The sequence below is a fragment of the Mus caroli genome, chromosome 2, assembly GCF_900094665.2.
Source record: "Mus caroli chromosome 2, CAROLI_EIJ_v1.1, whole genome shotgun sequence".
Classification (NCBI taxonomy): domain Eukaryota; kingdom Metazoa; phylum Chordata; class Mammalia; order Rodentia; family Muridae; genus Mus; species Mus caroli.
In genome coordinates this window covers 85,998,946-86,024,779 of record NC_034571.1, presented here as the reverse complement: position 1 = coordinate 86,024,779, position 25,834 = coordinate 85,998,946, and the positions used below count along the sequence as shown (strand labels likewise).

General features: G+C 42.3%; 1 protein-coding gene across 4 annotated transcripts in view; it reads right to left on the bottom strand.

The window, feature by feature from the left end:
* Positions 1-25,834, bottom strand: part of Ambra1 (autophagy and beclin 1 regulator 1) — a 181,753-nt gene that overhangs the window by 13,115 nt on the left and 142,804 nt on the right. For all 4 annotated transcript variants that reach the window (XM_021182585.2, XM_021182592.2, XM_021182598.2 and 1 more), the window contains 3 exons: positions 19,810-19,998; positions 18,635-18,789; positions 4,990-5,129 (listed from right to left, as the gene is read on the bottom strand). In XM_021182585.2, coding sequence (XP_021038244.1) covers positions 4,990-5,129; positions 18,635-18,789; positions 19,810-19,998 — 484 coding nt within the window. The remainder of the gene's footprint in view (positions 1-4,989; positions 5,130-18,634; positions 18,790-19,809; positions 19,999-25,834) is intronic.

Below are 25,834 nucleotides of genomic sequence, written 5' to 3'. Positions count from 1 at the left end.
ATGGTGAGGGAAAGTCCTGGCACCTGGCTCTCCTGGCTAGCCTGAAGCAGAGTCTCTGTGGCAGTTCTGGCTCCCCTTTTCATTCCAAAATATGCCTTTCCCCTCCTTGGCTAATAATGCTTGATTATAATTACCATTCACACAGGTAGCTCCCTCTGACTGAACTGAGGCTTTATAAGGAGTGCCGTCCTTAGCCAAGGTTCCAGGCACTCGGAGGTTGCTTCTCTTCTGCTAAACTCTATTCTGCCTTCTGTCTAGTAACATCTCCCCTCACCCTCATTTACAGGGAAGCCATGAAGCCAGCAGTGGTCCTTACATTCACTGTGAGGCTCAGTGGTGCTGGCTAGGCTGGCAATCAGCCAGAGGCACAGCAGCTTGGAAGTAGTGCGATACAGCTCATTACCAGGAAGGGGAAAGGGATTACTGAGCTTCTCTGCCATCATGGTGTGAGAGCCTGGTACAGGGTCAAGGGAGTCTTTTCACTAGTCCTAAGAGCTCTTTCCTAGGGTGAGACGGGGTATTTTTTAAAGCCTTTGTCTACTGACAAGTAAGACTTCACAAGAGATACCAAGAGATACCCAAGAAGCTTGTTCCCAGTCTTTGTGCTTGGCTGAGTACTGAGGCTGAGACAATGGAAAAGAATGAAGAGCAGCACTGAGAGCACAAAATGCAGTGCAGCTGCCTGTGCCTGGACAAAGGCAGACAACCACCTGTTTTGGGGGAGGGCTGCAATCTTGGCCCAGCTGGTGGGCTAGATTCTGTGCCCTTGGGAATGGGTGTGCCAGGGAACTGCGTCACACTGGGACAGACAGCAAGCCTTAAGCAGCTGCCTATGAAACAGACTGGCACTCTAAGCTGCTAGTTCTCTATTTGTTCTTCGTCTAGGCAAGAGGCCTATCAATCACAGATGTTAACACTGGCTTATTTCCTTTAGGTGAACCAGACACCCGGTTCACCTAAATAGGACCTAGAGGTCTTAGGGAATTATAAAAGCATGGGTGTGTTCCTGTGGTATATTTTTATGCAGGAGAGAATATATTGCTTTCTTTAAAAAAAGAAAAAAGACTCTCAAAGGCGTTGTTTTATGTTTCACTTTTTGAGATAGAGTCTTGCTATCCAACCCATGTTCAAACGCAAGACAATTCTCTTGCTTCAGCCACTTGGGTGATGGGATTATAGGCATGCAACACCATACGTGGTTTTAGAAGGATTTTTTAATGAGAAAAGGCTTAAATATCAGTTGTAGGAAAGAGATCTCAATTGGAAAATTAAGAGGCCCAATTCTAAAAGTGATCTGTGAGGAGGCCTAAGATAACATTCTTACTTTGTCTGCAGTAAAAATAAAAGATATGGCTGAGCTTGAAGTCCAGTATAGTGGAAAGTGCCTGTGATTGGGGAGTTTGAGGAAATCTAGGCTATAATATGTGTCAAGGTCAGTCAGCCATGGCTACATACGGAGATCTTGGGGTAACTTTGCAGAACTTAAGACAAAGTCTCATCCAGGCTAAATGTTTATGAGACCCTAAATTTCCTGTCTTACAGCTACAGGGTCCCAAGAAATCAGAATAAATAAATAGCAGAACCATAACTGGTAGTAAGTTACCCCCACTTGGCCTGGGATAGGACTGTCCCATGGTCTAGTGCCCATTTTTATTTAGGAATAGGCTTGAGCTCCTAGAAGCCCAAGATGGTTTAGGCTCAGTAAGACTCTGGGATGCTGAAGACAACATATGGGGAGAAGAGAGAAAATAGAGGCCAAAGCCACCTTCATGTTTGGCTGAGGAGTCTGTGACTCACACCAAATACGTGGGCTAGGGTTTGAGGCATGGCATCTAGGAGGAGGAGTGACTACAAACTGGGTTAGAGTGTGCCTCTGGAGGGGCATTGCTTTGCAAGGGAGAGGCCTAGAGTACTTTGCTAGGGACAAAGGTGAGTTGTGAGAGCCAAGGGTAAAATCAAATTGTGGAAAAAACAGGAAAAAAAATGCCTCTAACTATAATGTTAGCATGAATAAAATTCTAGTCCAGAATTCTATACCGATTTTGGAAAAGGATATCTACTAGATTTATCTTAGGAATTCCTAAGAAGAAGAACTAAGATAGCCAGCCAGCTTCATGTGGTTTGGGGAAAAGCACTTGAGAACCCACATAGATTCTGGACCAGAGACAGCACAGAGAAAGGGCAAAAAGTGCTAGGTCCAGCATCTGTACTAAAAGTAGCTCAGAGATGTATGTAGGCTTTGTTATGGAAAGACACAAGGGAGTAGTGAGAGAGCATTCCTGGACATAGACACTTAGGAGCAAGTAGCATTCAGAACAAGCCCCCCCCCCCAAAAAAAAAAAAAAAAGAAAAGAAAAAAAAAACAGAACAAGGCCCTCTCCCTTCTACAAGAGCAACTTCACAGGGTCAGAGTTACAACCTCTTTTGGGGAGGGTATCCAAATATTCAAGATGGAATCAAGATACTGCTGGTTGTAATGAACCAGGTTTTCCCTCCCTAATGCCACTGTCAACTCAGCTGAGAGCTGATAGGGTCAATCACCAGATACCTACCAGGCCACAAGAACTGATCCAAAACAGGAAAAGCAAGCAAGCAAGCAAGCAAGCAAACAAACAACAAACAACCAACCCCTCCTCCCCACATCAAGGTCCCCCCAAAGCACAAAGGCAATATGGAAGGTGAGGATGTATATCAGTTGAAGAATGGTTACCTAGCAAATTAATGTACAAAGCCTTAGAACAACATAAACTGGGTATGATGTCACATGGCTATCATCTCAGCACCTGGAAGGTGGAGGCAAAGAGGGTCAGAAGTTCACAATCTTCCTTGGTGATATAAATTCTGAGGCTAGACTGAATACATAAGATCTTGTCTGGAAAAATAAATAAATAGAAATAAAGACAATGTGGGCACTCCCAAAGGCCAAAAGCCTTGAACAACAGTCACAACAAGCACTCGGGCCTGTACAACACTCTAGAAGACTGCACTGAGTGAAGAGCAGCATTAGGGCAGCCTGGAGACAGAAGTGGCATTTAGTCAGCAGGAACCCCGCAGTGCCTCACACACAGCAATCAGCCTGCTCTGCAGTGAAGCAGAGCTTCACACTCTCCACCTGGCTGGGTCTAGAAACTAATAATAAATCAGGCTGATTCCAGGATCTCGAGTATGTGGCTGAAGAGACCTCTATCCCTCAAAAAGCCAGAGAAGGGAAAAGGGTGTCATTAGGTCAGATGCACTCCTGCTCCCCTTTCTTCCTCACTTCAAAGGCAGAGAATCATCACCATGACTCTACACTGAGCTTTTCAGTCTGCTGCCACTATTCTGAGCTACAGCTTCTAGTAAAAACAGCAGGACACAGACACAGTCTGTTGGAGATCAGTAGACTGACCAGTTGGTTTGATTTATTTATCTTATGTGTATGTTTTTAAAGTATACTTTATTATATAGTTATATAACAACATATCGTTACATTTTATAGTTTTATAACTTATAATTTCATGATATTAAAAAGATAGAATAATGCTATTTTGTGTGTATGTTTGTCTGCATGTATGTATATGCATGTGTATCCTGGTACACATGGAGATCAGAAGAGGAAGTCAAGTCCCCTGGAACTGGAGTTACAAATGGTTGAGTGCTGAGAACCTAACCTGGGTCTTTTGCAAGAGAAACAGTGCTCTCAACTGCTGAACCATTCCCAGATTTTTTTTGGTGGTGGTGGTGGTGGAGGCGGTTCTTAATTTTATTTAGGTTCAACAGTCCTGGCTGTCGAAGAAGTCAGGGTTAGATCAGGTTGGCCTTGAACTCACAGAGATCCGCCTACCTCTGCTTTCTGAACATTGGAACTAAAGGTGTGAGAAACCATGCTAGCTTCAATTCTCATATTCTCATTCTCTCTCTCTCTCTCTCTCTCTCTCCCTTTCTTTCTTTCTTTCTTTCTTTCTTTCTTTCTTTCTTTCTTTCTTTCTTTCTTTCTTTCTTTCTTTCTTTCTTTTCCAAGACAGGGTTTCTNCTCTCTCCCTTTCTTTCTTTCTTTCTTTCTTTCTTTCTTTCTTTCTTTCTTTCTTTCTTTCTTTCTTTCTTTCTTTCTTTCTTTCTTTTCCAAGACAGGGTTTCTCTCTGTAGTCCTGGCTCTCCTGGAACTCACTCTGTACATCAGGTTGGCCTTGAACTCAGAATTTCACTTGCCTCTGCCTCCCAAGTGCTGGGATTAAAGGTGTGCGCCACCACTGACCACTCAATTTTATTTCTTAAGTTTCTGTCTGTTGCATTTATATAAACATTAGACCACTTGTTGAATTTTTCTAGAAAAGGTTTTTAAAAAGAACCTTTGATATCCACTCTTTTGCCTAAGAGGACTTTGCTATCACTAAACAGATAAGAAACAACAAAGGAAAATACAACACTGTCTAGATTCAAGAAAGCAACCACTGAAGTGTCTAGGTTTTGCTTTGCTTTGTTTTAGCAATGTCAGAGATTGAACCTAAGAACTTACATATCCTAGACTCTATCACTGAGCCACACTCTCAGCTCTCTGTCACTCTGAAACTGGAGCTCACCATATAACCTGCACTGGACTTGAACTCATGATCCTCCTGCTTCATCCTCTAAAACAGTTGGGATCATATGGGTACCTGACTATACCCAACAACTAAAACAGTTTTTTTGACACTATTTGGAATGAAGAGCTAACTTCATCTTGAGAGAAGGTGGTTCAGGGACCAACATAAAACAGAGGATTTTTTTTAATCCCCTCTCTTTTTTAAGATAGGGTCTTGTTATGTAATCCAGGCTTGTTTTGAACTTCATCCCTCTACTCATCTTTTTCACATGCTCCCTCCAATACCTCTCTAGCAGGTTTTAGATTGTCCATGTAAAAGGACCTACCTGTCTGGCCAGGCCTACAAGTAAGTACTATTTTGTTTAGTCCTCTTATCAGATAGTGTCCATACCCCACCCGTTCCTCACACCCTCCCTTGAGCAACTCACTCTGGTCGGCAGATCACCAGGTCTCCTTTGTTGGTGCCATAGGCCAAACCAAGCCCTGGCTCAGGTAGCCAACGGGCAGAGTTGATGCTGACGTGTCTCCGTTGGTCTGCAGGCATGGGGTAAAGGACATTGAAAACTCTCTGGATAGGAGAGAGAGAGAGAATGGGAGGAGAAATGACTTGTTATCAAAAATAATAAAATGCAAGGATCAATAAACCACAGGGAAGGGAGGAAACTTTAGGCTGGAATGGACTGACTTTCAACTCATATTTGAGACTCTGGTGAAGGAGGAGTGGGAGCCCTTTCACTTTCCAGAGAGCAAGGTCTCTTTTAGGAGCACACTTAACATCTTAGCCTCTCAGTACCCCTCCCCTCATCCCTCTATCATCAGGACCTTAAAGGTCTCACCCACAGCCTGCCACACAAAATGGAATGGCCATAACTTTCTTCTGACCAGCATAACCAGTGAAAGGCAACCTGAGCTGGTAGTATTGTTACTATGGAAACCCAGATCTCTCACAGTAATAGGGAATTGGAGGTGATAGGGGGGCGGGAGGGGGTGACAACATCAGAGAACATTCTTAATTCATCTAATTAAAAGCACTGTTAAAATTGCTATTGTTAAGGAAACCCAAAAGGTGTATTCAGATGTGGGGAGCAGAGCAGAGAGGAACCTTCTTCTTGTGAGTGCCTTCTAGCTTATATAAACCACCATTAGATGGATCTCCTTCTTCAAAGGCAGAACTTTCCCTTTTAGTGACTTCTGTTATCTTCCCAAGCTACTCTGTCCTGAGGGTGACCTGGCTGCACCCTCAGGAGTTTGGGCTGAAGGGAAATCCAGCTACAAGGTCTCTGACCTGAGAATCCTTTCAAAAGAGCCTTTGGTCAGAGACTGAGGCAGGGAGGAGAGAAATGAAAAGACAGGGACATTTACTTGGACCTAACTTTGAACCCTGATGTGACTACATAACAACTTGTCTTGATCTCAGCCTAAAAGTCTCCCACATTCAAGGCTGAGAATGCAGCCCAATTGGTAGAACGCTTGCCTAAGCATGCATGAAGCCCTGCATTTGATCTCCAGCACCACATAAACTTGGCCTGGTATTACACAACTGAAATCCCAGCACTCAGAAGGTAGAGACAGGATGACCAGACATTTTTCAGTACAGAAAATTAAAAACTAGCCTGGGCTATGTGATGTTCTAGCTCAAAAAAAAAAAAAAAAGGAAAAAGAAAAAGAAAAAAAGTGAGTACAGGCCCCGGGTTACATGCTGAGTACAGCAGATGGCAGGGAAATGGGGAGAACAGGATCAACCAACCCCCACCACAAACAACAACACATTTGCATTCAAATAACTAGAGAAACTTGGGCATGGAGGGACATAAAAATTGTTGTCTGGCATGGCACAAGCTTATAAACAGTAGCTGCTGATCCTGTTGCTGGGAACGTTCATCTAGGATCTTTAGAAAGGGTCTGTGAAGGGACAGGAATGGAGACTCATTTCCTCTGTCTCTTCTCATGTATCTCTGCATTTGTTCTAGCCTCCATGGTTTTAAACTACACTGTAGGGATGAACTTTCTTTACCTTTACTTGCTTAGGGATGGCAGAGGCAGGCAGTTCAGAAAGATATATGTGAATGAAATTTAGGATAGTTTGGTAACAGGGGCTTGCCCAAGCTGCCCTTCAATTTTTGTGTTCAAATGATCCTTCTATCTTAGCCATATCTAATTCTTTGTGTGTTTTTTGTGTTTTTCCAGATAGGGTCTCTCTGTAGCTCTGGTTGTCCTGCAACTTGCTCTGTAGACTAGGCTGGTTTCAAACTCAGAGATCTATCGGCCCCTGCCTCTGCCTCCAGAGTGCTGGGATTAAAGGTGTGCTCCACCACACTGGATGATAATTATTTTTCTGATTATTCTAATAAGAGACTAAAGGGGGAGAGAAAAGAATATGCTTGTATGAACACTTAAAAAATTTTTAAAAAGAGACTAAAAAAAAAAAGTAATGAAGTAAAAAACTGGGGTGGTGCATGCTTGCCCAAACTGTCCTTCAATGTTTGTATCAAATGATCCTTCCACCTCAGCTCTTGAGGCTGGGTAAGAGGACCTCAGTTTTGCGGTCAGCTTAGGCTACATGGTATGACCCTACCTCAATGTCCCACTCCAAAGAGGTAAAAAATCAAACTAAGGGCTTCCTCTATAATCTGCTCAAACCAAGCAGTCTTGGATTTAAAAATATTGGGTATGTGTGCTTTGTTTATCAACTAGAAAGGCCTTCACCAACAGTCTCTATAATGCATGCACATTCCATGCTATTGTCACACAGACAGAATCCTGATTATCAGTAACTTTTCAGGTATGGCACTGAGCAATGTGTTCAGTAGCTGTTGGCACTCTTCCAGACTGGTTCTGCTATGGTCCTAAAGCTGATTGAGCTTTTACCTACACACAGAATTGGCTTTGGCTTGAGTCCTAACTATGCTTGATGTACTAAGAAACTCCTGGCCTGGAATGACTGCGCACATCTGTGATCCTAGAACCTAGAAGCTGGAGATGAGAAAGTGAACTAGGCAATAATTTCCCCAATATTGACAAATGTTTGATAGCTCCAGCTACTGTGAAACATGAATGATCTCAGTCACTAGTCTGTCTAAACCAGAGACCAGGTTGGCTGTGAGACTCAATGGGGCCTGCAGTGGGGACGGGATCAAGTCCATCTGCACAGATAGGGCATCAGTGTAGGTAGGGGATAGCTTTGCCTTAGCTAAGGTTCAATGAATATAGTTCAAAGAAAGGTTTCCTTAAGATTGTTCAAGTGTCCTGAAATTCATCAGGGGATGTGAAAGGTCAAGCTAGTAGTCTGCCAATCTCTATGACCCCAGGACAAAAGTGACTTCCCATGAGGTACACTACTTAATTCTAGGACATTGGAAGAGAATTATGAAAACCTGGGGACTCTATGCAAGGTTGGATACAAAACAGAACCGCTGATTCATGCCTGAAAAGTCCTAGTCTCGCCTTCTTTAGCTGTAGCTAATACCCTAGAACATGACAGGTGATAACAGCACACCTCTCCCCTTTAAAGTACAGCATTTTCATTCTGTCTATCAGCTATAAAGGAAATGAGAATCAGTATGCTAGAATGAACAGATTTTAGTGCTCATACGGTCTCAGCACATCAACAGAGAATGGGTCAGGTTGCCAAAGCTTTACAGTTCTAAGGGAGCAGAGGAAGATTATGATCCCTCCACTTATATGGTATTCTTTGTATCACCTGCTTAAACTTCAGCTTCGGTAGGAACAAAAGACAAAGTTCCTAAAACTGAAAGCATTTTTTTTTTCCTGTTTAGGAGAGTATAAAAAAGAATGAAAGATTAGTGGAAAACCTTTAAAACGCAGAGAAATCTGGGCATAGTGGTGCATATGATAATCCTAGCACCACAGAGGTAGAGGCAGAAGATTCCAATCTGAGGCTTGCTTGTGCTACACAAGGCATTCTAGAGAAGTCTAGGCTCTATAAAAGCCTGTCCCAAAACACAACACAATACAACACAGCACAGGAAAAGCATGCTATAGCCTTTAACCCTTCTTTTCTACTGCATGTCAATAAAACTCAGGCCATTAGCTCAGCAACAAACTGCATTGCTCAGAGCCAGCCAGTTAAGAAGCTAGGAGAAAAAAAAACTTGTGTTGCTTTTATGTACATCACCAGTGAAACTGGAACTTTATAGTGCTGGCTAGGGGTCTAATGCAGTTGGTGGATCTATGTTACCTTAATACAATGGAAGCTGGCTCAAGAAAGGAGAAATGGAGGATAGAAGGGCCCTGGGATGGAAAACCTGTTAGAAAGCACGGATACTTTAAGTTTTCAAAAGAAGGTGATAGAAGAAAACCAATTGCCTAATAAGATGGGAAAGATAAGTGGAAAGAAGATGACAAGAAACACTGGATTGATGGGTGCCTTAATCAAAGGCCAAGAAACACATATCCTAGGGCAGGCGGTGGAGGGTGGCACACTAATACTTTTTTTTTTTTTTTTTTTTGGAGATAGGTTTGACCTTGCTGTACAGCTTAGGGTGGCCTGAAACTTACAATCCCTGTCTCAACATCTGGGATGCTGAATTATAGGCATGTATCACCATGCCTAGCTTTAGTTTTCTTTCTTTTTGTAGTGTTAGGGATCTAATGTAAAATTCTGTAAATGCTAGGTGAGGGTTCTACTACTACTATCACATCCCCGGAATTCTAAGAAACTTGAGTAACATTTGCTATCTCTAAGGCCTGTGTATTTACTTTTATGTCCTAAAGATAAAACCCAGGACCTTATGAATACTACTAGTCAAACACTCTTCCACTTAACCACACGCCAACACTCCTGGTGTGGATTAAATTTTTCTTTTAAGCATTTATGTTTCGGGCTGGTGAGATGGCTCAGCAGGTAAGGGCACTGATTGCTCTTCCGAAGGTCCTGAGTTCAAATCCCAGCAACCACATGGTGGCTCACAACCACCCATAATGAGATCTGACACCCTCTTCTGGTGCATCTGAAGTCAGCTACAGTGAACTTATGTATAATAATAAATAAATCTTTAAAAAAAAAGCATTTATGTTTCTGTGCGTGTGTGTGTGAATGCTCTCATGAATGCCATGGCACACTAGTATAGGACAGAGGCCAACTTGTAGGAGTCAGATCTCTTCTTGTATCATGTGGATTCCAGGAATTGAATGAACTCAGATCATTAGGTTTGGTGCCAAACCTAATCATAAACCATCTTGTTGACTCAAATCATTATTTATATATATATGCATATATGTGTGTGTGTATATATATAAAATAAAATTCACAGATGCCAGAAGAGGATTTGAATCCCTTGGAGCTGAAATTGCAGCTAGCTGTGAGCCACCTGACATGGGTTCTGGTAACTGAACTCAGGTCCTCTTAATTGCTGAACTTTATTTCAGTGCTGCCACCCCCCCAATCTTTTTACTTATTTGTGTGTGTGTGTGTATCTATGTGCTTCAAAAGGCTATAAAAAGAATCAGATCCCCTTGGAACTAGAGTCATAGGTGGTTGTGAGTCACTCAACATGGTGTGAGATCTGAACTTTGGTCCTCTGCAACAGAAGTATGGATTCTTAACCACCGAGTCATCTTTCCAGCCTCAAAGTCTATCTTTTTAAAGTAGTTATTTGAAACCGTATATGGTGGCATATACTTGCAATCAATCCTAGCACTCTGGAGGTGAGGCAGAAAGATCATAAATTCATGATCTACTGAGCTAGAGCGAAAGACTGTTTCAAGAAAAGAGAAAGACTAATGAAGTGTTTATTACAAAACAATAATGAGGGGGGCTGGTGAGATGGCTCAGCAGGTAGGAACACTGACTGCTCTGCCAAAGGTCCTGAGTTCAAATCACAGCAACCACATGGTGGCTTACAACCACCCGTAATGAGAGAGGGTGCATCTGAAGACAGCTACAATATACTTATGTATAATAATAAATACATCTTTTTAAAAAGACAACAACGATGAGAATACCAAGATAGTTAATTTTCCTCCTTTTTTTCATTATCTTTCTTCTATTTAAAAAAAAAAGATTTATTTATTTATTTCATGTAAGTGAGAACACTGTAGCTGTCTTCAGTCACACCAGAAGAGAGTACAGGATCCCCATTACAGATGGTTGTGAGCTACCATGTGGTTGCTGGAAATTGACCTCAGGACCTGTGAGAGAGCAGTCAGTGCTCTTAACTGCTGAGTCATCTCTCCAGTCCCCTAATTTTCCTCTTTTTATTTGGTCAACACAAGAATAGCGGAATCACAATGAATAAGTGACTCCCTGTTTTCAAAAGAAGCTCCTCCTTGGTGCCTTTGCTCAATTATGGTTTACTGTGTACACTGATGGCAGTGAACAGATTATGTGCATGGAGGAACTGGGAAGCACATAACACACAGAACTCAATGACACACACACTCACAAAACTAACAACTCATGCCTCCTGGGTGCCAAACACAATAAAGATTTTGGAAGTGGAAATGATAAGACCAATCCAGAAGCAGGGGTTGGCCTGGCATGCTGGGACACGCTTGTGATCCCAGAACTTAGGAAGCTAAAACCGGAGGATCATGAATTCAAGGCCAGTCTAGGCTACCTAGCAGGATGGTCTCAACCATAGCCCCCAATACCAAACAAACAAACAAAACAAAACAAAAGCAGCAAATTATTAACTGAGATGCACAAGAGGTCTCTGGTCACTGTTATATTCCTAGACTCAGCTTAGTACCTGGACCTTGACAGAAGCAAAATTCTGAGATGTCCTGAATTTAATTCAAAGAGTGGAGGGAGGCCGGGCGTGGTGGCGCACACCTTTAATCCCAGCACTCTGGAGGCAGAGGCAGGTGGATTTCTGAGTTCGAGGCCAGCCTGGTCTACAAAGTGAGTTCCAGGACAGCCAGGGCTGTACAGAGACCCCCCCCCTTTCTCTCTCTCTCTCTCTCTCTCTCTCTCTCTCTCTCTCTCTCTGAAAAAAAAAGAGTGGAGGGAGGTGGAAGGAAGTGATGAGAAACATTAATTAGACATAATGAAAGACCCTCTCTCACATTCCTGAATGCATATTGAAACCTTGACTCCATTCTTATTACATTCAACACCAAGGCTAACATCCTTAGCTACTGATTTCTCCAATTCAGATGCAACAGCCACTCCCCAGTGTCACAGAATAATTCTGCTCCTCGTATTTATAAACGCAGGTCCAATGTGAATTTACATTTTCTTTCTCTTATTTTTTGTTACAAAACACTCTTAGTTCTTGGTTTTAGGGACTTTTTCAAACTGCTATCTAGCCTTGCTGTAGGTGGTGGAGGAAACATACCCTACTTTCCCTTCCACTACTGGTGATTCACTAGGGCTGCTCACATGCTAGGCAAGTACTCAGTTGCTGAACTACACGCCCAGTCTAATAAACTCTTAATTCAGAGCTCCCTGGGTCCTAAGAGTTTCAGTTTAATACCTACAGGAGGCACACAGCACAATTTTCTTTTGAGAAGACATGTAGTATGGACTCCATTCTGCTAAGAGAGACACCGTGGGGTGAGTATGTGTGAGGGGATCATCAGAGCTGTGTGACTGTCATGGAAAAATTCTCCTGAACGAATGGCTCTGATGGCAGTTCTAATGTTATTTTTAATTTTGTATCTTGTTCTCCCCTCCTCTGACAAATCACATCAGAGACACCTCTGACTTTTAACTTGCCCCTCCTACTTTTCTGCAATGTTCTGAAGAGAGGAACGTTTTGAGGATAGACGCTTTGTGCTACATCGCAGAAGTCAACTTTAAGATAATTGCAGCGGAAACAGCTTTTAATCAACTGACAGGCAGCTTTAAGGAAATTAATGAGGGCAGAATCTTGGGAAGAGGTAAATCAGTTTTGACAACAAAGCTGTCTTGCTTCTGTCCCAATCTCCCCGTGAAGAAATGGTACCCTTCCAATAGATAAAAATACAGAGTCTGTCATTTCAGTATCAACTCCCCACTCAAAGCCAAACCTGCTTCCCCAAGATTAAGAAATAATTCAGACCCTTGGACTTCTGAGTGTTCTTCACCAAGTCAGAGTTTGGATCACCTTTGAAAATTAAAGTTTTAAAATTCAGATGCAGAGATGTGTAAGATTATGATCTGGGGCAGGATAGTGGTGAAGATTAGACACATTAAAATAAATGTAGGATGGTCCAGGGGGTCCCGTGTATGAGAAGTCATATGAATGCTGGCCAGGACGAATGGCTCAGGCACACACCCAGATTCAGGATCTAAGCTACAATGGAAATTACAGGAAGATGAGCACTTTGCATATCATGTCTTTCCAATTAATCTTCTTTGGTGGATATTGTTGTGCTTTTTTTCCTATAGTCTAGGCTTTTTTTTTTTCTTGTAAGATTTATTTTTATTTTGTGTGTAAGGATATTTTGCTTTATGAGTGTGTATGTCTGTGATATAATATGTATGTGGAGGTCTGAGGGTACCTTTTGAGAGCTAGTTTTCTCCTTTCACTATGTGTGTTTAAAGGATTAAATTCAGGTCAGACTTAGTGGCAGGTGCCTTGACCTGTTGAGCTACCTCACAGCTAACCTTGAATCCTACACCTCTAGTTCTCAAGTGCTGGGCTCAGGTGTGCATCACTCCTGGCTCAGTTCTAGCCCTTAATCTTTCCAGGGCACTAACACTAGGATGATGGTTAACATGACCCAGAAAGCTTAGAACATGGAATACCCATCAATTTCTCAAGTAAACCAGATGAGAGCTCACCACTAAACAGCAGAACTCATAAAACCAAGAAGGGAAGAGAGCTGTGGGTGTAGCTCAGTTGTATGTGCAGGCTCTGATGTCTGGTTCAACCTCTAGCATCACAAACACATGAAAACCAGACAGACATTCTAATACATCTTCCACATGGCTAACCAGGGCAATACTGAGCCTTTAAATACAACTATACTGCATAAACAAACCATTTTCAATAAATAGGCTCATATTCCCCCAACCAAGTTAAATGATGGTTCTCTTGTCCATCACTTCTACAGAAAGAGAGAAAGCGGGGTGGTGGTATGTGGGCCAGAAGCACTGAGCTTCAAGTTCCTTGAGCCTCTAATATACTGAGAATTGTTTCCAGTTCTTTCTCCTTGTAGTGCTGGGGATAGAATCTGGTCTTGCATGGGGTAGAAAAGCACTCTACTACTTAGCTCCAGCTCTAAACCATTTGTCTGCCTATACTTTGCATCTGTTGAGGAAGGACAGTCCATGCCTTAGGGAAAAGAACGTGACATGTTAACACTCCCATTGGAAGATACTAATCCTTCTTTTTATTCCTACTTCCTGGTTGAGAATGCCTAGTAAATCCCTTGTCCTTGAGCCCTGGCCGTAACCCTTACTCTTTTCCAGAGTAACACAGGGCTTATACATACAAACTGAAGGAGCAACTTGGTATCTGACTATTTCTGGCTTCATTAGTAATTTTGTTATTGTGCTTTCACTTGGTTACAACCAAAGTTATTATAATGTGGAAGTTGCCACTATTTTAGAAAATTAATTGCAGTTTTCTGTTACAATATTGTGCCTTGTTCCAATTAGAAAATGAAAGCTGAGCAGGAACACAGGCAGTTTAGTGTTTTGGGAATTCAGCAAAACTTCAGCTCAGCAGTCTCTAAAAGCCTAACTTAAACCAAAACAGAAATTAACGAAAAGCCCTTACTTGCTCTAGTGAAAGGGAATCCAACAGCACAGGTGGCTGAGCGTCTCACCTCCAGCTTAGGGGTTCTCTAGCGGACAGAGAAGGGAGACAGAAAACAGGAGCCTGGCTCTGCCAAGTCTCAGAATTAGAAGGAGCCTCAGAAAGCTTCGAGGGGGAACACTAATAGGATCTTCCCTCCTAGACACAGGACAGAACTGAAAATGACTCCATCTGAGGAATCAAAGCCTTGAAGAGGTACAATTAAGTGAACAAACGACCTGAGGAGAACCTCAACAACTGAAAAAAGATTAGAGGTGAAGCCCAGGCACGCAGAAGGCTGAGTGTGGGCTGTGGTGGGAATTGCTCTGCTCTATGGTGCCCTCCTACCTTGATGAACCTGGTCCATGACCAGGCTGGACCAGGTGGTGACACAGTTAAGAACCGTTCTAGTCTTTACTAGCTCTATCCTACCAAGCTACACCAGAAGTGTATATAAACATCTGAAGATATAATAGAAATAAAAGCACTGTCTTCTAAAATCTAAAAGAAAAGGACAGGGAGACTTTAATCCCTGAGCTTGGGAGATAAAGGCAGGCAGATCTCTGTAAATTAAGGTCAGCCTGGTCTATACAGTGAGACCCTGGGGAGGCTGAGGAAACAGAACAGAAACAGCAATAAAATCAGCAAAGGATCAAGGCAGGACATAACTCAGACTCATGACAGAGTAAGAAAATCTGAGATTGAGTCTCTGCTTGCTTTGCTGAAATACTAAAGGCAACACCCTAGTGAAGGTGGTAGACATTAAGACCAGCAGAACCATTGGGAGGAAGGGGCTTGTTTTAAATTCTAAAATCCTTTTATATACATGAGTGTTCGCTTGCATTTATGTACAGGCACCACCCACATGAGTGCCAGATGCCCTTCTTAGAGGTTAGAAGAAAGCTTCCAATTCCCTACAACTGGAGTTATTGATGATTGTGAGCCTCCAGGTGGGTGCTTGAGAGCCAGACCTGGTCCTCTGCAAAAGCAGTAAATGGTCTTAGCCACAGAGCCACTTCTCTAGTATGGGAAGCTTGTTTTGAGATACAGACACTATACCATTGTTATATCTTGTAAATACTTTTTATTTGGAGATACGGCCTCATAATAGAATGGGCTGGCCTTCAACCTCACAATCCTGATTCAGCCTCTGAGTAGCTGGGATCACCAGAACCCACTCTTGTGACTGTAGGTCTAAAGTGAATTTGTGTTTTCGAGGGTCCCCGTTACATAGGAACTATAGTTCCAATGCCCAAGCACTACTGTTGAACTCTTAGAATAAGCACATCAAAGCTAACAGCAATTAGCAATTCATTTACAGAAGAGATTTCATATGGGATCCTGTAAGAGATCATCTCCTGCGAGAGACATCACTTAGTGGGAATTAAAATAAATCAATACCCCAGAGGATTTTCCCCTGGGAATGTCTGTTGGTACAACAAGTTCATCTCTTTGAATATTATCATAGTGAATCCAAGAAGTTATTCCATAGTGGGTAGGGGGAAATACCTTGTGGAGAAGCTCTAGGCTCCTTCTCTGCATATGCATGTTTCAAGGGCAAAGCTAACTTTACAGACAGAGATAGAAAAGCACCTATGCTAATCTATACAGAGAGAGAGAGAGAGAGAGACAGAGACCGAGAGAGACAGAGAGAAAAAGACAAGAGAGATAGGCAGACACCAAGACAGAGAGATGCTTCAGTCCCATTTGACAAAATTTCTGGATATGCTGGATGGCAGGCACATCACAGTGTGCCTAAGGATGGCACATTACAGTGTGCCTAGCACAACTAAAAGAGGGAATGCCAGGCTGCTAAGCATGCATGAAGGCATTTAAATCCTAGCAAAACACACATGTACACAGGCATGTGTGCACTCATACAACATGTGTGGCTTCCCTTCCACTGAAGAGTAAGTTCAGGGACATTTACTGAACACTTTGGTTCTTTGAATATAGGAACAAGCAAGACCTCAAAACCCCAGAAAAGCAGAGTTGGTGAATGTCTGATTGAGCAAAATCTTTGTTGAGATACCTTGATCCTCTAGGTGAGAGGAATGCTTCTCAAATGAGATTTTTCCAGTCACCTCAGTTTTCTTACCTAATGACAGATTAATGAGAATCAAAAAGCCTCACTGGAGATGGGGGGCATGCTCAGAAACAGCTGCTTGCATGAGGCACACAGCTATCGAGCTGCCATTGAATGCCTTAGCGAGACAGCAGTGGACCAACTGGATCCTATCTTCCCAGCAGAATCCTCCAACCAAATTCCCTCAGCGCTGGCCTCACATGACAAAAGACACCTTTCGTTTTTGCTTGTAGGTATTTGATTTTAGCCAGGTATTTCTGACTGATTATGAGAAAGATGGAGAGCTGGCAAGTTTTGCCTAGGAACTGGGCAAGAGGCCTGGGTTTTGAGAAGTAGCTGGAGATGTGTATTAGCATCAATGCAATAAGATCCATAAGAAATTTTTATTTTTTTACAACTAGTTAGAAGAGCTGTTGGGATCAAGATGTAGGTGGTGAGAGGCAGACACCGGGTGCTTAGGATTAGCGAAAGAACAACACTACACTAAAATTCTACTTCCATCTTCAGATATCTAGTTAAGAAAACAAGCTTGGTTTTCTTATTTTCACCCATAAAGTATCAGAACTCTACTGTTTCATTATCAAAAGCAGAGTAGTGCCTTGTTGCTGCCCCTTTCAGAGGTTTCCAAGGATGCCTCTGATTCTGATAGTTACCACCTGAAAATGATAAGGGGCAAAGGTGCTTTTCTGAGATTCTCTCTCTTTTTTTTTTTAAAGATTTATTTATTATATGTAAGTACACTGTAACTGTCTTCACACACACCAGAAGAGGGCATCAGATCTCATTACAGATGGTTGTGAGCCACCATGTGGTTGCTGGGATTTGAACTCAGGACCTCTGGAAGAGCAGTCAGTGCTCTCAACCGCTGAGCCATCTCTCCAGCCCCTGAGATTCTCTTTAATTCACTTAGTTTCTACTGTGTTCAGGTTCTCTACTAGGTACTTGGATTTCATAAAGAGGAAACAGGCGACTCTGCTCTCTGAAGGAGCATATAGAAACAACTGCAGGTTGGTGAGACAAGTATTAGCATAATACTTGAGTGTGTACTCAGTCGGGTAGGAGTTCTATAAAGGAAGCTGCCAAAGGAGGGGACAAACTTGAGGGCAACTCAAGATGCAGAAGAGGAAAAAAAATCCCAGGTTTTAAGGTATTCTGGCAAACAAGAGTCTTATCTGTATCAGGTTCACGGAGTTTGAAAAGCAGTTCAGTATCTCAGTCAGCCAAAACATACTATAATTAAGAAACCAGAGGAAGAAGAGGCCAGCAAAGGAAAGACACTCCAAGCACACCCTTCCATCACTTTGCATATCTCTACTATTTTTTTCTTGATAATAAATGCATCCTAGTCCAAGCATTCAACAAGTCTTTACAAGCACAGCACTAGATGAAGGGCCCAGGGACTTTATTCTTAAGGAACTTATATTGAACCCAGCTGGGTTAGATTACCATACATGACACACAGCTAAAGGGAACACACACACACACACACACCCAACCAAAAAACAAAATAAAACAAAACAACCCCACCAAATGCATGGAACTATAAATGGCACAGACTACATGAAAGCGAGGAATTAACTCACCAGTGCTTAGATTGGAACTAAGCTTAAATACTATCTAATTAGAGAACTGTTCAAATGCCTGATTCTCCCTGACAAAACCCTGGCCAAATAAGCCCCTAGAGGATGAGGGAAACTCAGTCAGCCACACTAGTCTAGGTGAGTCCAGAAGACAATTAACCATACTACATCCAATACACTCTCATGGCCATATAGGAGGGGCATGCCTTATACAGGAGTGGATCCTAAACAGCATTTCTACTCTGTTGGTAAAAGGGTTTGGTAATTCAGAGCAAAGAAGCTGCCTAAAATCCTCTTGTTCCACCACAATATGGTAGAATCATGGTATACAACCACTTTCTAAGTTTGTTTCCTTAATACCAAAGCAGAGCAAGAACTTTATCTCCTGGGCCCTTCCCCTGTCTCTGCACTGCAGGTTCACACGGAGGTTGGGGAGCATGAAGCCTGAGGTGTGTTTCTTGGTGCTATGATCCTCATTCACATGCAAGGCCACCAAGATACTACTTCCCATTTTCTATAGTTTTATTTAAAAGCAAGAATCTTCTTGCCTCAGCCTCTCGAGATACAACAATGACAATAGGTGCAGCTGAAAGTTCCTGATGTTCAAGAGTTCTGATCTTCTAAAAGTGAAATATACTGTCATGGGTCACCTGGACTAGGGTACTGGCCCGACTAGAGGATCACATCACAGTCCAAGAGAGATGTAAACAATGACACTCACCCTCATGGAAGTCTCACCACCATGGGCCTGTTGTAGCCTGAAGACCTGGGCTACCATGTGCTCTGTGGAGGGGTGCAGCAGGATCCTTCGTGAGGCCAAGCCCACCATAACGTATCGGCCCATCGGGGACAGGCTTACAGAAATGGCATTGGGACCTGAGGACCAAGAGAAGACAGTCATATTTCTCAGTACTCTTGCCGTTCCATGGAAACAACTTTCACGCAGTCCTTTCTCCTTTTCTCCAGCTTTCATAGTCTGACTATGCTCAGGTGATCTTCTAGGGTTGCAATGTGCAGTGCAGTGTGGTGAACAATTGGCACTAATGAATACTAACTAGGGTTCTCATAACTTTACAAGACTGTTAGCACACTCTAAGCACTGTTCAGAAATATCTTTTCACTTAGGCATTATAAATCTTTTCCATTATTAAATAATCTTTCATAAGAGCAGTGTTAAAGCTACTTGTATTTTATGCCATCACTGTATAGTCATTTTAATTTAAGCTCCTCCTTAAAAAAATCTCTTGAAGTAACAATTTGGTGTTTTCCTGTATGATAAATAACACAGCACAAATATCTCTGTATAATCTTTGTAGTTTTCTGATTATGTCTTTAGAAGTCTATTATTTCCTTAGAGTAAAATTTCTGAGCCGGGTGTGGTGGCGCACACCTTTAATCCCAGCACTTGGGAGGCAGAGGCAGGCGGATTTCTGAGTTCGAGGCCAGCCTGGTCTACAAAGTGAGTTCTAGGACAGCCAGGGCTATACAGAGAAACCCAGTCTCGAAAAAAAAAAATCTGGATTAAAGAACACACATATTTTGGAAGGTTTTTAAAACACAAAGCCAAACCACCTTGCAGTAAGTATATGTGCTTACCCAGCTTTCCATGCCACAGCTAAAAAGCTTCTTCCTTATTGCTAGCCTTTGTCATAGGGGCACACTAATGATGCTACTGTGGCAGGGAGAACTCTTACTGTGAGACTCTTCTGTAATGAATGCTATAGCCAGCTCTCCTGCAAAGCAATCTTTCTCTGGCCTGTTCCTCAGTGAATGAAGGCAGAGGTAGGTAGTATGTGACCATTACTCTCACCCATGCACTCCATGCCTCACCTAGGAATGCCTATGCCAAGGCATCAGCGTCAACTCTGTCATTAGGTTGGGCTTCCTATCCCTTACCAAATCGCTTGGTGTAGAGCATTTCCCCCAAGTTATGGGGGGCCAGGGAATACACTGCCAGGATGCCTTCATCAGGAAAGCCCCTCTGGCTGCTCGGGATGAAGGCTGCCAGGAGTTGGCCATCTGCAGAAATGTCACAGCTGGCATCATTGTAGATCTTGCAATTCTGTACCAGGACATTCACAGAGGCTGCATGGAATGAAGAAAAGAAGGGGAGAAAGTTTAAACACCATACTGTTAGAAATTCTGAGACCAAGATGTTTTGGGGCCCTTCTAAGGGTGTGTGTGACTCCTCTTTGGAAATGGGGCAAGCTGTCTTGATTAATTTAAGAGGAAATAAGAGAGGCAGGAAGGATCTGTGCATATCCCACTTAGTAGAAACTATTTCCATCCTTGCCACCTTCTGAGTCTTAGTTCACAACTGATTAGATAAGAAAAAAGTTATTAACAAATGTCCTGGAGACCCACCCTAATGCCGCTATTGTTCAAAGTATGGAACCAAGATAAATGAAAACACAAAGCCACTGGTTCTAAAATAAAGGGGATGCAGGCAGAGCGCTCCTGGGAAAGCAAGCCTCCTCTCCTCAGAACCTGCTGTGTGATCTCACAGAGGGTAGCCATTTCAGAAAGGTACCTTTATCTCCAGGAGCACTAATCCCAACTCTATACAGAAGAAAGACAGAAACAAAGCCCACCCTGGACTAGACAGTGGGAGTCCTGCCATTTCTCATTCTACTCTGTGCCTCTCAAATACCATGAACCACTGTCGCAAGGTAGCCTTTATCTACCATCTACATTACTAAGAATAATGCACTGGGCTGCTAGGCAGTAGACTGGACCTACGAGGAAACAAAACAAAGTTGGAGGCTAGAGGGTAGAGATGGTGAGGAGGCCACACTCTGCTTGAAGGGACTAATGAGATGCTGCTGAGCACAGGACTGCACCTAGTTTAGCTTTGGTTTACATTTGAACCCTCAATGTTTGCACTGTGTGGTTCCCTGCTAAGGGAAAGTGGTTTATCCTTGATGTGAGGCTGGAAAAAAAGGGCCCACCTGCCACCCACACTGGCAGATCACTAGGACACATATAAACAGGCCAAGCTCCCAAGCTTTGCTTCACTTAGCTCCACTCCACTTAAATTGACTTTATACTTGTTCTCTTATTTGAAAGAGATGTCCACCATTAGAAGAGTAAAGTTAAAAAAATAAGTTAAAAGCAAAGCCAAATCAAGCTTAGGCTGTCGTCATCAGATTCCAGGTAATATATCCCAGCAAGCCAAAATTCAGGAGTGAGACAGAAAGGGCAAGTTTCCCTAGGAAACTAGCCAAGGAAAACAAAGCAAAAAGATTGTTTTAAAAAGCTCACGGGTTTAGAGATTGAGTGATGTGTAAAATTCTATTTGTTCCCCTTTCCCTATGTGTTGCTAACAAAGCTACAGAGATAACAGAATAGATAAAACCAACATCAGAACAAATTGATTAGGCTGTTGTGCCAATCCCTGGGGGCTGACACCTACAGCACCATTACAAATAAAACTGAGGACAGTTCTGTTTGCTAACTAATAAAATAATGACATCCAAATACTACTGCTATCACCATTAGGCCTCTCTGCTGCTCAACTCCCAATCCGCCATCTGCTCCAGCCTGCATGACTAGATTTATCTTGTTAGCATGGGACCGTCTGCTCCTGACACAGGGTCCCAAACCTTTTGCCAAGAATATGGTAATTTCCTCTGGATCCACATGATTCTAGTCAAGGAGAAGACACAAAAGAATGTTAAAGTCGCTTTCAGGAGTGAGTCTATTTTGCTTTTCTAACTTTGATATAACCTTGATATGCCTAGGAATATAGGCATAATCCTAAGTAAGAGAAAAAAAAATAATGATTTAGAATTGCCACCAAAGGCAGGGAATAAAGATAATAACAAATATTAAGTAAAAGGGCTGGAGAAATGGCTGAGCAGTTTCAAGCATGTACTGATCTTGACAAGGACTCCAACAGGACCTGAGTTTGAGTCCTAGTACCCACATGGGATGGCTTACAACCACTTGAACTCTAGCTCCAGGGGATCTGACACCTTCTCCTAATATCTATGGGCACTTACATGTCTATAAGCATATATACACAAACAAAAATACAAATGAATAAAAATAAAAATGAATCTTAAAAATATTAAGTAGGATTAAGAATAGGAAGCTGAGCCGAGCAGTGATGGCTCACACCTTTTATCCTAGCACTCGGGAGTCAGAGGGGCAGAGAGGCAGGCGGATTTCTGAGTTCGAGGCCAGCCTGGTCTATAGAGTGAGTTCCAGGACAGCCAGGAGCTACACAGAGAAACCCTGTCTCAAACAATAACAACAACAACAACAGCAACAAAGAATAGGAAGATGATAGAATGCTATGGACTACCATTCTACTCTATGTTCCCGACATATATGACAGTTCATCTGTCTTGATGATAGAGATCTAGCTTGTATATATTGGCATGAATTTTGGTTAAAAACAGAAGCATATAATAAGCTGAACCTACAGGCACTGGCCTGTAGTTGCAGCTATTCAAAAGGCTGAGACAGATGGATAGGAAGTTCAAGGTTTGCCTGGGCTACAAACAGAGAGTTAGTTCAAGGCCTGCCTGGGCTACATACAGATAGTTCAAGGACAGCCTGGACAACTTAGTGAAACCTAACTATAGAAAGTAACAAGGAGGGCTGGGGATATTGCAGTGGAAGAACATTAGCTATATAGAGGATACCTAGGATCAATCCCATTATCACTATGTGGTAGGGAGGGGCCATAAACTTAAACTACTAACATTCTTAAGCATCTAACTAATTATAAGGATAAGAGAATATATGGTTTTTCTTCTGGAAAGCTTGGCTTAAAGGTTGCAAAAACTGTGCAGATAGACAAAAAATATTCTGTCCGACTCAATCCCAAGCCACTGTATTTGTGTTTGTATTTGATAAAGTCAATGGTTACTTCCCAAAGTCTGCTTCCTCTTCCAAGCCTACCCAATGTCATTACAGCTCCTGATAACTATAATGAGCTCAGAAAGACAGCTAGGGATCTAGTTATCTGGGCCCATGTTTCTACCCCATTAAAGGTATTTGATAGGCACACAGAGGAATATGGTAGCTCCATTAGAGACAGCACCTGGCACTATTATATAGACAGTACTATTTCATTTTTCTTTCAAAGCTCCAATTAGCAACTTACACTTGCTGTCTATTGCTAATAATTTCCTCTTTAGAAACAGAAATAGTTATAACGGTCAGTGGTTACTACAGTTCATGTGTGCAGTTTCCCCTCACAAAGTTGAAATTTTAGTTAGTTAATATGCACAAGGACAGTTCTTGGGTAGAGAAAAGTAACGTTTTAAAGGTAAAGAACAACTCATCCCATTTTGGATTCAGCAACTAGGTAAGTAGATAGGAAAAAAGATGTGAATGAAACACAGCTTAAGTCACTGTCAGCTCACAGCACTGGAAAATCCTGTTGATGTTCCATACCTCACTCTGCCTTGCAGTTTGGATCAGTGACACCTGAACAATGCTGGGCAGAGGCTGAGAGCAAATATCTCCAGTAAGGCCCCAGGTGGCTCAAATGCTGAAAGCCTGGGACCACGGCTGAGAACTGAGCCTGTCCTTTAGTGGTGAGATATACATATGGGAAAGAACTATAGGACAGCTAGAACTGGGGAGATATATATAACTCAATGGGAGAATGTTTATCTTACACGTGGTAGGTTCTGAATTCAATTCTGGTATGGAAAGAAAATAAAACCAAAACTACTTAAGAGCATCATCGGGGGAGCCAAGTACAGCAGTGTGTATATCTGTAGCCACTGCTCTAAGGAGGCATGGAGTGCACAGGCAGAAGGACAGCAGCAAGTTTGAGGCTACCCTGATGTACAGTGTGTTCCAGGCCAGCCAGGGTTACAAAGTGGCTCTCAAAAAATAACAACAACAACAACAACATCTCAACCAACCAACTAGCCAAAGAAAAAGCAAACACAGAACCCCAAGAGGTTCAGGCGTACCTTCAAAGGGAAATTATTTCCTAGTGAAAATGTTTTAGCAAGAAACAGGAGGGACTAAAAACACTGATGCCCAGAAAAGTAGATAGCTCTGTTTTCTTCTTTTTTTTTTTTTAATGTTAAACTTTTTTTTTTAAAGATTTATTTATTTTTATTATATATAAGTACGCTGTAGTTGTCTAGACACTCCAGAAGAGGGAGTCAGATCTCATTAGGGATGGTTGTGAGCCACCATGTGGTTGCTGGGATTTGAACTTTGGACCTTCGGAAGAGCAGTCGGGTGCTCTTACCCACTGAGCCATCTCACCAGCCCCTAGCTCTGTTTTCCTATCAGATCTATAAATTATAAACTATACCTTACACAAAGCTCTATAGGTAACCTGTTGCCATCCAAATGAGACCGTGAGAGTGATTGGCAGCTGCAGTACTTTACAAACCCATCACACAGAGATTTGGAAAACCCAGAAGGGTTTAAATCAGAAGCACAATTTCCTCTTGGCTACATCTCTGAGTTCCTCTGGCTACTGCAGATCAGAGCTCTGGATTGCATTATTATCACACCTTACAGGCATCAGTCACCATATCCACTGGATCTTATGGCCTGTTTTGCCAGGATATATTAGTAATCAAAGCCATTCATTCACCAAAGAAGAGTTTCCTCTCAAAAATTAGAGGGAGCCAGGTGAGATGGTGCACACCTTTAATTCCAGCCTTGGGAGGCAGATGGGTCTCTGTGAGTTCAAAGCCAGCCTGGTCTACATAGTGAGTTCCAGAATAGTCAGGACAAGCATACAGAGACTGTCTCAAAAAAACCAAAACAAACCAAGAATCCCAGAGTAAATTTAATTAAATTAGCTTTTCCCTCACTCTATTGATCTTTTTTTGGGGAGAGGGGTTGTTATTCATGAAAGCAGCATAAAAATTCTACATGAGGCGCTGGAGATGATGGCTCAGTGGCTAAGAACACTTGCTGTTCTTCTAGAAGGCACGGATTAAATTCTCAGCACCCATATATCAGACAGCTTATAACCTCTTGGAACTCTAGCTCCAGGAAATTCAACACCACCTCTGGCCTCTGCAAGCACCTGAACACATAGAACATACACATATATAAGCAATCACACCCATAAATAAAAATCAACATGAGGTGAAGCATTATTCACAACATTCTAAGCTTCCAACCCAGGGTAAATTCATCAGCTCCTTTAATCTCAAGTGAGAGAAGCAAGTAGCAAGAATCATTAACCTAATTCTAAAAAAGGGTTAAATTTGATTCAGAAAAATCATATGAGCAGCAACTTGGTGCCTGCTGAACCCATAAATAAAACTAAAGATCAGTGGCTTCCAGGCTGGAGCACAGCTTCTGAAACTTAAAGCTAACCTCTAGTAGGAGGCAGATGACTTTGAAAAACAAAACAAAAACAAAACGAATCCTACAGCAACAGAGTCCCAATTTACTGACTAAATCTATCAAGAGTAAAGGTCAAGACTATGACTATATATTTTATAGCTTAGCTATAATTTTAGTTAAATCAGTTAAAAGTAGTTAAATAGGAACCTGCTGGGCATATGGCTTACTCATTTTAATCCCAGCACCTGGAAGAAAGAGGTAGGCAGATCTCTGTGAGTTCAAGGCCAGAATGGTCTACACAGAGAGTTCCAGGACAGCTAGGAGACATATTAATGTTCCACCTGCCACCCCCACTCCCAAACACATACCAAAAAACAAACAAACAAAAAAAATTAGCTTAAGTTGATATTGAATGCATAACAGTTGGTTGTCTAGAACTAAGTTTCCTAGTGGATCAAAAAGATTTAAATGTATAAAACTAAAATATAAAAATAGGAAATGAGCTGGGCAGTGGTGGCACACGCCTTTAATCCCAGCACTCGGGAGGCAGAGGCAGGCGGATTTCTAAGTTTGAGGCCAGCCTGGTCTACAGAGTGAGTTCCAGGACAGCCAGGGCTACACAGAGAAACCCTGTCTC